This window comes from Ochotona curzoniae, unplaced genomic scaffold, assembly GCF_017591425.1.
Source record: "Ochotona curzoniae isolate NIBS_2020 unplaced genomic scaffold, NIBS_Ocur_1.0 contig_43, whole genome shotgun sequence".
NCBI classification, from domain to species: Eukaryota; Metazoa; Chordata; class Mammalia; order Lagomorpha; family Ochotonidae; genus Ochotona; species Ochotona curzoniae.
Genome location: NW_024466218.1, coordinates 24,264,019 through 24,280,312, shown reverse-complemented (window position 1 = coordinate 24,280,312; position 16,294 = coordinate 24,264,019). Strand labels below are relative to the sequence as shown.

Sequence of the window (16,294 nt, the reverse complement as noted above, 5' to 3'; positions counted from 1 at the left end):
AAACCGTCCCAACATGGCGCTGGGCCGCGGTGCGCAGGCGCGGCGCTCGGGCGCGGGCGAGCCGGGGCCGGGAGCGGGCGCGGCCACAGGGGCCGCCGCGGGGCAGTGGCTGGCGACCCCTGCTCGGGAGTGTGCTTTCTCCTCCTCTTTCTTTCTGGGGTTGGGAGAAAGGTGTGCGGTGCTGGGCTGACATCCGCGGTGCCCTCCCTCTGCCCCACCTCGTAGGTATCCTCTGCTCGTTTGCGTCGCTGACAGGCTGAGCTTCTTGTAAGGCCAGCCCTGGGACTGTCGGGGAGACCCGGGGTTCAGGGGGAGGCAGATGCGGCTTTGGGGGGCTGCCCTGGTGGGCGCCCCCGGACTCCGGTGGGAGTGTCTCCATCCCGCTCTGACAGCGTTCGGTCCCGCGAGGAGCCACCCTCTGAAGCAGGAGGAGCTCCTCCCTGCGCCTCTGCCTCCCCTCAGAGCGCCTTCCACATCCTGCTGGCAGTCTGGGCTTCCAGCCAGCCCCTCGGACCAGAGGCATCCGTGGGGTGGCGGGGAGGAAGCCCGGCCAAGGGTGGGATTTAACTCTTTAGAGACTTTGATTTTTCAGGGACGGAAAACCCAGCCTGGACTGAGGACCCAGTCAGTCCAGGAAAAAAAAAAACACTGTAAACACAAAAACCCAGTAACATGGGTGAACCCGTCTACAAGGCTGGGCAGGGGACCAGGTTTAAAGGATCCGGTTTCAAGTGATAGATCGAAATAGGAAAAGATGCCCGCTCAATATTGGTTTCTGTTTATTTTCCACTGACCCTGTGGATGAAGAGAACTTTGCCCATTACTCCTCAACATGACCCAACTCATCCGATGCTCCATCACCAGGTACTGCAACTGTGCTCTTGCTGTTTGGCTCTTTGTTTTCACTCTTTCCAAGCCTACTAAACCTTACCTCCTCCCCTGTTCTGTTAGTGAAGACGCCCGCAAGATACAACATTCAGTTTATTGGATCCATTAAACACATGTCTACTATAGCAAGCAGTGTTGTGATGAGAAAATGGTAAGACGGTTCCTCTAGGAGTTCTGACAGTCTCAAGAATTTCTAGTCAATCACTTAATCAAGTTGCTGAGAAGAAATAATACAGAGTGAGGAAAGTCCAGGGAGCAACGAAACATTGTGAATGACAAGAGATTTAAAAGCTTACATGCTTTTTACAGTGTTCACTCCTTCCTTACAGTGATATCTTTTTTTTTAAAGATTTATTTATTTATTGGAAAGTCAGATATACAGAGAGGAGATCTGATGATTCACTCCCCAAGTGAGCGCAACAGCTGATCCGAAGCCAGGAACCAGGAGCCTCTTCCGGGTCTCCCACACGGGTGCAGGGTCCCAAAGCTTTGGGCTATCCTCAACTGCTTTCCCAGGCCACAGGCAGGGAGCTGGATGGGAAGTGGAGCTACTGGGATTAGAATGGGTGCTCATATGGGATCCTGGGGCATTTAAGGTGAGGACTTTAGCCTCTAGGCTACGCCTCCAGGCCCACAATGATATCTTAAAATGTCTTTTCATGAATAGTATTTTTAAAGTTCTCAAGCTACCTTTTATGTCCATCTTTGGGCATAGAAAAGACCTTCAAAAAGTCTGTAAATGTATGATAAAAATAACGTATCGATTTTAATGTTTTTACACCAAGATAACCTTAGCTTTGAATTCTGCTTTTCCGAGATTTTTTAAGTTCCTTTTTGTACAACAGATATTTCCTAATGAAGTTATGAAATAGAAGTAAAGCACTGAAAAGATGTAAAGCAAATTAGGAGTTGCAGTATACAAGGGCACTTTGAAAACTTTGTGGAAAGTAGACCTGCAAGACAAAAATAAAAGCACAAATTCTTTTTCTTAACATAAGTATCATCAAGTTCAAGATACTTTTCTTAGTAACAATATAAATCCTTTCTGCCCTAAAGAACATAGGGTTGTAGGAGTTTAGCCATTGCAATGCAGTCATTCTTATGTACTTAAAAGAGCAGCAAAATGGGTGCTATTTAAATATTTTTTTTAAAGATTTGAAAACAGAAGTCGAAGGAGCCAAATGAAGACTGTGAAGTGAGTCCCTGATGGTTTCTCATTCTTACCAATGATTCCCCATTGTAAAACCGCCCTGGGAACAGGGGCATCGTCATATTAGAGAAGGACTGCGGGGAGGAGGCTGCTCTGGACATATTTCTGATAGAACTGTGGCTGTCATGCTCAGAATCCTCTCCTAATACACCTGTGTCAGAATTCTTTGGCCCTGCAGAAATCCAACAGAAAACTTTGCCATGACTTTCCTTCCGGCTGATCCACGCTTGCCTTGACTTGACCGTTCCCATCTGTTGGTACCTTTGCCTTTGGAGTCTTCCTACTTAGGCCATGTTTCAGCTCATGCTAGAATTTTTCAAAACATTTCCATTTTTCATTCAAAGTTCTGCAGTTGCTTATAAAGCAGTTTTAGTCCTTTCTTCAAATGATTTATTTATCCCTTTGGAAACTTACGATTCCTTGAAAATTGTCCCCATAAGCTTTTCTTAAACAGCCATGGTTTTGCTGTTCTTCCATTTTTGATCTTGCTTCAATTTTAGCAGAACTGATTTATCCCACATTGATGCTTTCTACTCTGTAGTGTCTCACTCTGGATCCTCTGGAGACATGTCGTGACAAGTTAGTCGCAGTTCATTTGGGGCAGTTTTCGAAATCTGTGCATTCTTTTCCCATTCTACACACGAATGTCTTAAAAACCCATTACAATGACCTCATCAGTACATCCAAATAATTCCACCTTTTTGTTTCACAGGTTAGGAAATATGGAGATTTCCATGGGCATTTGGAGAAGAGTCCCAATAGTTACTGAAATTTTGAATTAGGTTTGTTAGAAAAGGTAAAGAAACCAAGAATTTGCTAAGAAAAAGTTTTTCAAATATAGAAAAGCAGTTAGATGTTGTGTCTCTTGCAGGAGAACTAAATAAGAGAAAACAGATTTATGACTGCACCTAAAAAGTTTTAAATCTTTTAAAGATTTTTAAATTATAAGGGATATTGTTACAGTTAAACATGGAGAGGGTTTATTGAGTGCCTAAGGAGATGAGACAACTTGTAAGAGTCTTTTGAATGATACATTTGTTTGTGTCTGTTAAGAACTAACCATTCTGATCATTTAGAATAGTGGCCTCACACAGTTTCAAGCACTTTTCCGTATATTAACTCTTGTAAGTTTCATAACAACTCTGTAAAATAGTTATTTCCCCACACTGTACGTGAAGTTCAAATGTTAGGCCGTTTACCTCACACAGTACAGCTGCTGGCGAGAGGCAAAAGGCAGAATTTGAATTTGAACTCAGCTCCATGTTTCTTTCCACCACATCTGTCAGCTTCCCCAACTGAACACGGCATGCTGTGCCATCCCAAACTCATACCAAAATAGGTTCTTATGCAACTGTCTGCTGCCCTATGCCACTGTCTTAGTTCCTGTGAGGTGCTACAACAAATGACCTGCGTGTGTGTTGTAGAGACCGTTGAAATTCACGTCTGGCAGTGCTGGAGGCTGAAAGTCCAGGATGAGGGAGTGGACATTATTGGCCTCTGGGCAGGGTCCTCTTCCAGGACGCATGCTATTAACTTGTGCCTGAAACCAGATTTGGTTGAAGGGGAAAAATGAGAATTTTGTCCTCATGACTTAATCATCTCACCAAAGGCTCCCACCATCTGATACCATCACATGGGAGGTTAGGATTTCAAGATAGAAATTTCCGAGAGAAAAAAGTAGCTATTCAGCCCACTTGACCTACTGAAGCACTAACCCCTAGGTTCCAGTAACAGATCAGTAGATGTGTTTAAATTAAGTTGATCTGAACTTGAATCTGGGGGGATATTATTGAAGCAAAGTCACCAGTGAGACTAAATTAGTCATGTGAACACACTGGGGAGGAATGTTCCCAGCAGAAGAAAAACAAAGTTGAAAGCCGCTCAGTTAAGAAGTCAGTTGGTTATAGTGAGGAATAATCAGAAGTTTAGTCATTGGAGCTGAGTGGACAAGACCAGGAGGCGTGTTTAAAGGGGAAGCCTGGAGTCAGATCAGACAGTGCCCCTGCCGTTCCTTTAAAAAGATGATTTCCAAAAAACATGTGACTGAAGGATTGTGATGCTTGCCAAGAAAAAGAAAGCATGATCCAGTTACTAGGAACGATGTCCGTTTATTGATTGACTAGCTTGTTCCAGGAACTGGAGTGAGATTTTTAAGTGCATTATCTTGTTTAATTCTTACACTAATTTTATAGGGTATTATTCCAGTTTTATACCAGAAGAAAATGTGGAAATAGTAATATTAATGCGATTCAATGACAGAGACGTGATTTAGCCCAGGTATCTGATTCCAAAGTTTAGTTGTTTTTTTTCAGCTTACCATATGTTCTTGTTTAAAAGCTTATGAATAAGGAGAAAAGCGTTCATGCATTAATATCATTGATAAGTAATTATTATTCATTGCTATAGGATAGACACTATGAAGTGATGTTATAATATTAAGTAGCATTTTTAAAGCTTTTACATGATTAAATTCTTACCAATTATTTGTTTTTAAAACTTTGCAGATAGATGGAGTATAAGGCAATTGCCCAACAAACTGCCCAAGAAGTTTTAGGTTACAGTCAAGATAAATCGGGCTGGAAAGTGGTGAAAACTTCAGTAAGAAAATAACTTCAACATGTTTCCAGAGTTTCATTCTGTTTTTTTTTTTTTTTCAATTAGAAACAATTCCTTGTAAAGGAATTTAAGGAATTTAAAGGAAATTTATTAGGATTTTATTAGGAATTTAAGGGAATTTAAAGGAATTCATCTTATTTAAGATATTTGTTTTACATACATAAAAACATATCTTATGTTTGGGTTATTGTTTTCATTATTATCTGACAGCTGATTTGTGAATTTTTACTTTCTCTTTGAGAAAAAGATAACTGTTTACAGCAAAGCATCTAGAAGATTCCTGGGAAATCTGTGAGTACACTCTCCTACTTAGTTTTCAAATTCAATGGAATTAACATACCGGGAATTCAGTGCTAGTTTGTTAAAATTATGCAAGCTATTAACTATTTGGCAATCAACTATTAAGTCACTAGGCTGAAATATTATCATTTGGAAAAACTTATTTATTTATTTACTTACTTCCTTGATAGAGAGAGAGAGAGCTCTCCCATCTGCTGATTCACTCTGCAGATGTTCAAAAATGTGCTGACTGCTGCATTAGATAGCATCACATCCTTACATTAAAAACTAGAGCCGTAAGACACCATAACCACACATACCCCTCATCAGTGATTATTGGCTTATGCTAAATCACAGCAGGTAAATGTTTAATGGATGCTTTTTGGAATAATACTAAGTAAAAAAACAACTATAAAAACATAGACAGAATTTGTAGGAAGATGAACTTTGTTTTTTGGAAAATGAACTTAATATAAACTATGGCAATGCATATTTGAGCCACACAACTTTCAGTTTAATTTTAGTTTACTGAATGCAGATATTACATTCACTGTTAACTTACTTGAATCTTTGTACTTTCATGGTGTTATGTTTTCAGCTTAGGCTAAATTTGCTTTGAACTTTCTTCATTTTTTTTAAAAGATACCGTATTGAAGGGATAATTCCAGAATCAACAACTAAGCTATCTGAATTCCTCTACCAACCTGGAAACAGAGTTTCGTGGGATAAATCGCTGAAAGTGTACAATATGGTACACAGGATAGACTCGGTAATGTGTTAACACTGTGCTTCCCTGCAGTAGTAGATTTTTAGTTTTATATCTTAGTTGGATATTTTGAAAACTGTATTAAGTAGACATTTAAATATGTGGTAGATTCCAATAGAGCTGAAATGTTGAAACAAGCCCTCAAACTTCCTTCGTTAGGCATCAATGGTACAATCCCAATTAGCTTTATTCTATTTGTGAATACATACCACATTCTGAATCTGGTAAACTGCCATGCTGATACCGACCTCCTGTTAAAAGGGAAATAATCTCAGGGACTCACTTCTATGATTTCAAAGGCAAAGATTTAGCATGAATGTATCTTAGTCATTTTACACTAGAAAACAGGAATGACACATATGTTGGGTCTTTAAAACAAGGAATATAGCACTTAAAGATTCAGGAAAAATATAAAGCAAAGAAATAACAGATAAGCTGTTGCCGTTTATTTACATTTTCAAATATATTATCTCAGTTAAGCAGATATGGAGAGAGAATAGACAATGAGAAAAGTACAATGAGAATCGAAAGTTGAAGACAAATGAGAGAATGGTCAGGTTTAGAAGAGGCGATCCACAGGAAGAGCAGGTGGAGGGAAACGTCAGGAGGAGACCACAGTAAGAGAAAGGCAGAAACTCGGGGGACAGTAATACACAAAAATAAGGGAAAGGAAGCAGGCTGCGGGAATCTAAAGGCTGGCACAGCACACTGCTGAGCTGTCATCCAGGACGGCCACCACAGAAACAGCCACCTAAAGGAGGTGATCGTGCCTTCGTCATGCTTTAGAATTTGTTCTCCATCTTTGTCACTGCATCTGTTTTTTCCTCTTATGAATTTATTTGTAGAAGAATCTTGACCTTGTTCCCAACCTATTCCAGACAGATATTTGTGTTGTTTTGACTGGGTAGTTCATTCCACAAACACGTTTGCACTCTCATTATGAACTCTGAACTGTTTCAAGAAGCCAGGATATACAAGGGACAAGAAAGAGCCTAAAATTTTGTCATGAGAAATGAAACAGATCAGTTGACCTTTTAAAAAAAATCACATATTCATGAGGATCATGAAGGCTGTGCTAAATAAGAATATGCATTTCAAAGGGTAATATTCATAGTAAAGTCGATGATTGGAGAGGTTAATAAAGACCTAGTCAGGAAAAGCTTCTGCTATGGCAAGGTGTTTAAGTTGCAACTGAAAAACAACACTGAGGGGAGACACACCTGCAAAGATCCAGGTGGAGTGAGAGAAAAGCAAATGCAAAGGCCTTGGGACTGGAGAGACGTTGGCACTGTTCAGTGAAGAGAGAAACCAGCCTCGTGTGGTGGAAACACAGAGACCAGGGAGCAGGGTGGCAAGAATGGCGTTGGAGAGATGAGGTTGGCGTTAGACTGCTCAAGCGTCTCCTGGTGAATGGGGAGACATTTTATTCTGACATCAGTACTAAGAGGAAAGGGGCTGGTTAGGGCTTGAGAATGCAGTAATGATGAAGAACAGTTAAAAGGCCATCAGAGTAATTCAGATGAAACATCTGGAAGCTCATGCTAGGGTGGAAGCAGCAGAGAAAGGAACAGTTGCAGGAGTCAGTGATTTAGCTTTGAGAGAAAGTCAGTGGTACTTTGCGCAAGGAGAGAGGGTCTTCTAACACTGGATCGTGATGAAGATTGTACAACAGCATATGCTTGAGAAAGCTCATTGAACTGAATACTTTCAGTGGGTGAATTCACGGTTCCAGAAAGCTGTTTGTAAAAGCATCCTTAGGTCTCTGGCTCACAGGAGTCTTCTTAGAAAGAGGTGGTCATGTGACTGATGGGGTGAAACAAACTTTCATGATTTTCCCAAACAAATCCGTTTGTAAGATTCCAGATCACTTGAAATTTGAATCTTTAAGTCTCCAAGCTTCATTCTAATCTCCATGAAAACAGAACAAATTGCTTAAAAATCTGGTATCACTTTGTCATTTATTTAGGACTTTGTAATTTTGTCTACTTTTATGAAACCGATCTTAAAAGACTTAGGGGAAAGAGAAAAGCCCAGGAATGTAAATTAGAAGGGCCCAGAAGCTTCCCCACAAATCACACACCTTGACCTTCCTGGGAGGTGAGCATTCAGTTTGAAAAATACCATCCATCTCAAGGAGAAATGTTGACATTGGACTGATTCATTAACCATCCAGTTCCATAAGCTCTTCAGATACTTCTGCTCTTGTTGCAAATCATCAGTTATAATGGAGAGAATGTTAGACTTGACTTCAACAACTTGAAAAGAGATTCAGAAAGATTATGTAACTTGCCTGGCGTTTCTTCAGCCAGTGTGTGGCAAAACCACAATTTGTGCCTAGTCCGCTGATTTAAATTCTAGGCCTTTTCAAGTACACCACTGTATCTCTGAATGGCTTTATACTGTAAGGGGAGCTGTTTTGCTTTCCTGTTAACATCTGTAGTATTCCCATCATCTCTGGAGCTCTTTTCTGATTGTCTTGCATGCACCACAGTGAATGGAAGGGATTCCCACTCTAGCATTGAGGTCCTCGACAAATGCACACCCCGACACTGGACAAAGGAGATAGGCAGCACTGCATGTCTTAGCCACTAACCACAGACCTAGGACAAAGAACACGTGATGCCACACAGGGCAGTAGATTGAGCAGGCAGGGGCTGTGCAAGACAGGATTTATAATGCCCAGTCCTTCCTGGTTTCTGCAAACACATGATTGGCCTTCTTGAGTAAGTCTCAGGACAACAGAGGCCTCTGAAAGCCCTTCAACCAGGATGCACACAACTCTAGTTATGATGATAACGCAAGATTAGGTGCCAGTTTCTCAGTGTAGGACTGAACGAGCAGGTGATCTCAATTATTTTCTGAATTTTCTACAGGCATAATCGAGGATTATATAAACCCAAGTGTTCTTTTAGCATTGACAATTCCACTTGATTTGGTGACAGTGTGTTAAAGCTTCAAAACTTTATGTTGTCCAAATAAAAGGCAATCTTGTGCAATGAAAGCCTTGAAGACAAGTACAGAGCATGGGTATGAAGTAGTTCCAGTCTTTACGGTCTGATTTGTTACAGGATACGTTCATATGTCACACCATCACCCAGAGTTTTGCCATGGGCTCCATTTCCCCCCGAGACTTTATCGACGTAGTATACATCAAGCACTACGAAGGGAACATGGACATTATCAGCTGTAAGTTGAAACATTTTGGCCATAGTTGGGGATTACTATGAGTTATTAATGGGTTTTCCTTTAATTTTAGATACGATCTGAATCCAATTATTTCCTTTATTTTTCTTATTTATTCAGTGAGACCAACAAGTGTGTATGTCATTACACAAGCCTGATCTTTCCCCCGATTCTCAGGTGGCGTCCCCTGAGCTTCAGCAACATATCCTCCACAGCTCTGGGAGGCATGTACAGACACTTACAGGCTAAAGCCTGAAGGTGTACATTTTTTGAATTCTAAGAAATAAAATTAGTTTGGGGAATATGTAATACTTCAGTTGCTTAGATTAGACCGATCTGCTAAATGTCCAAACTAGTGAAGAAATTTCCACTATGTAGGACTTCATATAAATGTGCTTAAATAGAGTTTAGAAATGTGACATTTGATGTAGCCCAGCCTCCTCCCCACATGTGTTCATCAGTAAAATTAAATTTCTCGTAAGCATTTCTCTACCATTTCATATCATGGGATCTCAGGAGTCTAACTCGTGGCGACGGGATTTGTAATAATGTTGGCATGAAGCTTTTTCTCGGTAGATTGATTTAACTTTGCCATCCCTATCTGGATGATCTCTTCTATTGTAACTGACCTGGGCATGGGAACAATTAAATGTTGTTAATTATTTCGTAGTCAGATTCCAGCTCCTCTGGGATGGCTGCAGTCCTCGGTTTCAGAGTCTAGCGACTCAAGCACTCACTCAGTGAGGACATACAGCACAAAATACCGGGTCTGAATTACGGATCTACTGTTACCTTCATCTTGAAGCCAGCCCAGTTTTATTTCATTATTTGTGGCCAGAGGGAAGTCAAGAAAGTACAGAGGTTAAGATGGACTAGAAAAGTCATCAATCATTGGCTACACAGACTACTGCTGGAGTCTCTGTAAGAAACATTTCTGAATGAATTTTCCATGAATATTTATAATTTTCTTCCCTGGGTCTGACTTGGCAAGAAGCTGAAGTCAGAAATGGGAATTCCACCCAGGTGTTCTCCCCTGGGCTGTGGCTGCCTGGACTGCCACGTCCGGTACCTGCCTCACAAGGAGATATTTCAAGCTACTTTGATTGACAGATCAGCTAGCCGCTTAAAAAGCTTTTCCTTAACATCAACATGAGCTGGTGCTGTGACAGAGTTGGCTAAGCCACCCCCCGCAGGGCTGGCATCCCAGATGAGCTCCACTTTGGTCCAGTTGCTCCACTTCCGATCCAGCTCCCTACTAATGCCCCTCGGAAGGCAGCCCAGGAGAGTGTTAGTGTGGGCCCCTGCTGCTCACCCAACCACTTCCCTCAAAATACTTTTTTAATCTTTATGGAAAACGGTCTCATGTTCATTCCTTTTCATCATCCAGCTAAAAGTGTGGATTTTCCGGGCTATCCTCCAACTTCACATTACGTGCGTGGATATAACCATCCTTGTGGCTACGTCTGTTCACCTCTGAAAGAGTAAGTGATTTCCATTTGTTTATTTTAAAAGCTTTTTTAATTCACCTTGCGATTTAGCTCAGGATTCCGAGCCCATCAGTAAGAAATGTGTCGGTGATTCTGTTGAGATAGAGGAAGCTAAATGTGATTTTGTAACGACATCTACCGTACAGCCACACTAGGTACTTCCCTGTCAAGAGATGATGAGCTGCCACTACTCAAGCACATGCTAACGTTTTCCTGAAGTTAAACTTCCTCCAACGCTTTCCATTTTCCTATTAATTTCCGTAAATAACTAGAGAATGTGAATTAAAGATAAATTTCCCTAGAGTTACAGCACAGTTATCAAATATGAATGCTTTATGTTGAAAAAACTTTTTTTCCAATGGCCCACCTGCAGATTCCTCACAATGAGGGACATGCAAATGAGAAAAGCTGTAACTGTCCCAGGGGCGTCACTGACCACAGGTGGACAGCCTCGGCCTGAAATTGCAACACTGAATTAACATTCCATGAAAGTATGATTGCGAATTGAACATATGTAACCTCACAGATCTCATAAGCTGCTAGGTGGCTTTGTATCAAGTAAAAACCATTGGTACATAAAACTAGATGAAAAACTTCATATTGATGAGATATTACCTTCTCAGTACAAGAAAGACTATTTATGTGAAAGAAACCAAAATAAAGTTAGATTGTAACCTGTATCCCTTCATGTTTCTCTACTCATTTAGAGAACTGTGAATCCTCACAGTGAACTCTGTTTAAGGCTCCAGTCATTACTGTATATATGATCTTTCTATCCATTTGTCAAGTTTGAATCACTGGCTTAGACTTTATTCTTTCTATCAGGGTAGAAATTAGCCATCAAAGGTTTACTATGTCAAATCAGTGAGGTGAATCAGTTGGTGGCAGGAACTCCGGTTGGGAGCTGACAGTGTGCAGTGTGCTGCACAGACCGAGTCTCTTTCAGGCACCTGTCGGCCTTCCGTTTCTGCTATGAGAAACATGGGACAAAAGCTTTGGTCCAGATACAAACCCCATCTGAGTTGTTAAACTGCCTCGGGGTCCCTGTGCCAACCTTCCTCTGGCTTGATGGGTTGCCTGTCTCTGTTGACTCTAAAGCATTTCTGAATACAGAAGAATTGAGTGACATTTAGATTGTCTTCAGCATTCAGGGAACTTCTGTAAACCCCAGCAAGGGGAAAGACTGGGTCCACCAACACTTCATTATTCTCCCTTGAACATTAAGATTTTTCATAGGATTAAATTCATGAAAAGGTTATAATTTTCAACATACTCTAAGCACTGACTTTTTTTTTTAATGGTTATCACCTTTATAAGTAAGTACATCTAGCAGGGTCTCAACAAAACCACAATAACTTAAAACTCAACATCATCTAATCTTTGCAAAATATATCCAATTTTTAGTGGAAATTTTGCATCATTCCTTTCCTCTTTAAACTCATTTTTAAATTTTTTTTACCCTCAGGTACATTATGCTAGTAGAATTTGTTTCATGCTTTGAAATCTGTTTTGTATCACTCTATCATGATTCTCTGCAAAATTGCACTTATTTAAAGTTTTTATATTTGCTTTGTTTCCTTTAACCACAGTATTTAAATGTAAAAAAAAAAAAATCCATGCCAGTTGTTGTTACAGTTTGGCCATAACCAAAAGAAAAAACAAAACTAGCAATTCTCATATAATTATTAACCACAAGGCAAAACGTTATTGGAAATACATATTTTGTTATTAACAAGACTTGGCACTTACTATGTGCTGAGTGCTGTTTTAAACATTGGCTTCCGTTGACTCATTTGATTCCCGAGCTGACAGTCAGCAGTGTTACCTTGCTCAGCTCACACGGAAGTCCCGGAATGAGTCGCTCTCCTCACCTTACGCGTATCTCGCTCCCAACCCAGGCTGATGACTGAATTCATGCCTCTAATTAATACACCCATTTTGCTTAACTGTGCACGGATATCACTAACAAAATGAAACAGCATTCAATGGCATGATGACTGATTGTTTTCATTGGCTAAATATAAAAACTCAGAAACGCACGTTGGTTTCAAATGCAAGCGTCTGACTGGTGCTGTCCGTCAGTGCCTTGAAATCCTTGTAACTTCCTTATCATTAAATCATTCCATGTCCTGTTACCAAAAATAGTTGAATGATCTAGTGGCTACTAAGCCAATTCGATCCTTAAATCTTTTGGAAAGAAAGGGACAGACACGACATGGACATGGATTCACGACCCAGTCATCCTCATTCTCTTTTCCAACTAACTTCCACTGACATCTCTCGAGATTTCCATATGCTGGAGTGAAAGGCCACAGCACATTCAGTACTGCCTCGGACGGTCACTGCGTCTTTGTTCGATGGAGTACAAGACGGAGACTGTGAAGAGGCCGATGGTAAAAAAAGGCCCATGTTTCCAGCAGATATGTTTTCTCAGATAGGTTTGAGGACAAATGCACATGAAAGTTAGGGATTTGAAAATTCACTCCCTTAACAGTATTCATTCTCTCAAACCCAGCTTAAAGATCATTGGGTTAAAATATAAAATATTGGACTTCTTAGAAGATAATCTGTAAATAACATGATAAAATGTTAAATATGCAAATGGCTGCATTGCAAAGATTGGCTTTTGCAGCTTGACTATAGTAACAAAAAATGAAACAGTCCAAATGTTAGTAAAAACTCGTTATAGAATATGAAATACTGTCTGTGACTCTGAAGAATAAGCAGAATAAACATACAGGTAAGTAGTAACAGGGCCTGGCACGGCAGCCTAGTGGCTAAGTTCTCACCTTGCATGCTTGAGGATCCCATATGGGTACTGGTTGGTATCCTGGCGGCCCCACTTCCCATCCAGCTCCCTGCTTGTTGCCTGGGAAAGCAGTCAAGGATGGCCCAAAGCCTTGGGGCCCTGCACCTCCCTGGGAGACCCAGAAGAAGCTCCTGGCTCCTGGCTTCCAATTGGTTCAGTTCTGGCCTTTGCAGTCACTGGAGAGTGAACCAGTGGACATAAGATCTTTCTCTCTGTGTCTGTGACTCCCTGTATATCTGCCTTTGCAATAATAAAAAAAACTTACGTACTTGACAGTCTTCTAAGAAAAAAGTAAAACTGGCTGCAGAAAAGTGAACATACTTAGTTTTACAATAAAATCCACATGTGTTTAAGTGGGCCCCACGTGCAGGTGTGCGTACACGGGCATGTGCGCAGGCCTGCGTGTCTGTGAGACACGTGTAGAGGCAAGCATCTGAGAAGGAACAGCTGAGACTGTAAACAGCCATCGTGCCTGGGGACTAGAGCCAGGGAAAATGCCGCTTATGTTTTCATAATAAGCATGCATACTTGTATAATCATAAAAATCAAATGACAGAAAGTGAAAGGTGCCTGGAACTATGATGATCTTAAGATACACTCTGACTAGCTCTTGCTTGTATGTAGAATTCCTGTAAAGCTGTTTGTGCTAATCGTACACCCCGCCCCCTTACTTCCTGTCATTCACTGATCCATCAGAAGTCCTGCGGGGAGAATAAATGGTAACCGAAGCAAGAATCGCATTCTCTGTCAACTTGCAGATTCAACAGCTCAGCCTCCAAGTTATTTTTCTGTTGTTAACTCTTGCTTACAGAAATCCAGCATATTCCAAACTGGTGATGTTTGTCCAGACGGAAATGAGAGGAAAACTGTCCCCAACAATCATCGAAAAATCCATGCCTTCCAACTTAGTAAACTTCATCCTCAACGCCAAGGATGGAATAAAGACACAAAAGCTCACGGCGTCACGTGACTGTCACCATACCGGTCATTCATCATGCCAAAAGAAGTGACGAGACCCTCCCCTGTGAAATCATGGGTGGCACTCACTGCCCAGTGCACCTGCGCAGAGGCCGCTCAACGATGCTACACTGTATTCTTATACAAATCACTGAAGATACCTTGTGAAACTCAGAACTCACGGCTGTACAAGAAGGCAGCATTAAATATAGTTTTTAACCTCACATAAGAATGATGTTAAATAACCAGTGTTGTCCATACACTTTTATCATTTGCTTTCGTTCCTCGGAAAATGTTCTGTGTAAGAATCAGTAAGAAAGGACATAGTCAGAGGTCAGTGTCGATTAAAGATGAAAAGACACTTGAAGTGGTTCCTTTTTTCACTGCTTAAACTGGGAATTCCCGGAAATGTGAACATAAACATCAGGAGGAATTCCACTAAAATGTAGGCTGATACTTAGAGTCATGCATCAACACTCAGCTCACACGTCCATGTCATTCCTCCCAAGCCCTTCTTGCTACAACCAAAAGATCCTGCAGTCACAGACACGCGAGGGACTCTCACGCGTGGACGGGAGGCAGGCAGCACACTGCCTGTGGGCCTTGGCATCTGAGGAGTGGCAGCCAGTGAGTCACCTGGGTTTCCTTATGGACTCAAACATCTCAGGACACTACAGAAGCCTCCATCCAGGCACCACTCACAGGCACATGCCACAACTAAAAACCAAAAATCTGCCCAAAAATAGCCTGCACGCCCTAGGTTGAAGGTCAGGAAACGGGAGCCCAATGAAGAAGAAGAAAAAAGACACTCCCCACCCTACACCAGCCCTCCACCACATTCACCCGGCCCCGAGGCAGAGCTCCTGTCCCATAAAGTAGGCAGTGATGCTCTGGCACCCTCGCTCTGCCCACAATCTCACGCAGAGCCCTAGCTGTCCCGCGACCAGGGACAGTGGCAGTCTTCCACTCTAGGAGGGCGTGATGATAAGTCCGATCCAGATCCAGATGCAGCTGCTCCAGATCAGAGCTTCCTACTGCCCTGCGCGCGCGCGCGCGCGCACACACACACACACACACACACACACACACACACACACACACACACACACACAATCACTGTTCAACAGGAAAAAGGATAAATACCGAAACACTAAAATAAAAGGATGAGGAGCAGAGTGGGTCACCACAAGCCTGATGCTCGCTGCGCCCACGTCCTGGCAGTGGGGAAGTGCTCCCCAACACAGATTCCACTCTTGGGGAGCTGCTGATGGCTTCGCTGTGCTCCACGGCTTCCAGGAGCCCTCTTGCCAGCTCTCTCCTTCAATCTTTCTGTAAAAATGCATCACTTTTGGGCCCGGCGCGGTGGCGCAGGTGGTTAAGGGTCCTCGCCTTGCACGCCCAGGATCCCATAAGGGCACCGGTTCTAATCCCGGCAGCTCCACTTTCCTTCCAGCTCCCTGCCTGTGGCCTGGGAAAGCAGTCGAGGACGGCCCAAGGCCTTGGGAACCTGCACCCGCGTGGGAGACCCGGAGGAGGCTCCTGGCTTCGGATCGGCATAGTATCGGCCCATTGCGCTCACTTGGGGAGTGAATCATCGGATGGAGGACCTTCCTCTCTGTCTCTCCTCTCTGTATATCCGCCTTTCCAATTAAAAATAATAATAATAAAAATAAATCTTAAAAAAAATGCATCACTTTCTCAGGCTGCTTTCTATAAAGAATGCTGGAGGCCACGAGGCATTTTTTTTAAAAAGATTTATTTATTTTTATTGGAAGGGCAGATATACAGAGAGGAGAACAGAGAGGTAGATCTTCTGTCCAATGATTCACTCCCCAAGTGACCGCAATGGTTGGAGCTGCGCCAATCTGAAGCCAGGAGCCGGGAGCCTCTTCCAGGTCTCCCTCGCGGGTGCAGGGTCCCAAGACTTTGGGTCTTCCTCAACTGCTTTCCCAGGCCACAAGCAGGGAGCTGGATGGGAAGCAGAGCAGCCAAGATTAGAACTGGCGCCCATATAGGATGCTGGCGCGTTCAAGGGGAGGACTTTGACCACTACACTATTACGCCAGGCCGGAAGCATTTTTATAGCTTGAACTATCTTT

At 42.3% G+C, this 16,294-nt stretch overlaps 1 protein-coding gene across 1 annotated transcript; it reads left to right on the top strand.

Annotated features, from left to right (window-relative positions):
• Window positions 1-66: 66 nt before the first annotated feature.
• On the top strand, window positions 67-14,562 carry STARD6 (StAR related lipid transfer domain containing 6). The gene is made up of 9 exons (XM_040984737.1): window positions 67-221; window positions 808-864; window positions 2,811-2,894; window positions 4,603-4,696; window positions 4,956-5,005; window positions 5,636-5,762; window positions 8,828-8,945; window positions 10,330-10,423; window positions 14,050-14,562. The coding sequence occupies exons 4-9, from the start codon at window positions 4,607-4,609 to the stop codon at window positions 14,246-14,248; spliced, it is 678 nt and encodes a 225-aa protein (XP_040840671.1). The 5' UTR covers window positions 67-221; window positions 808-864; window positions 2,811-2,894; window positions 4,603-4,606; the 3' UTR covers window positions 14,249-14,562.
• The last annotated feature ends 1,732 nt before the right edge of the window (window positions 14,563-16,294 follow it).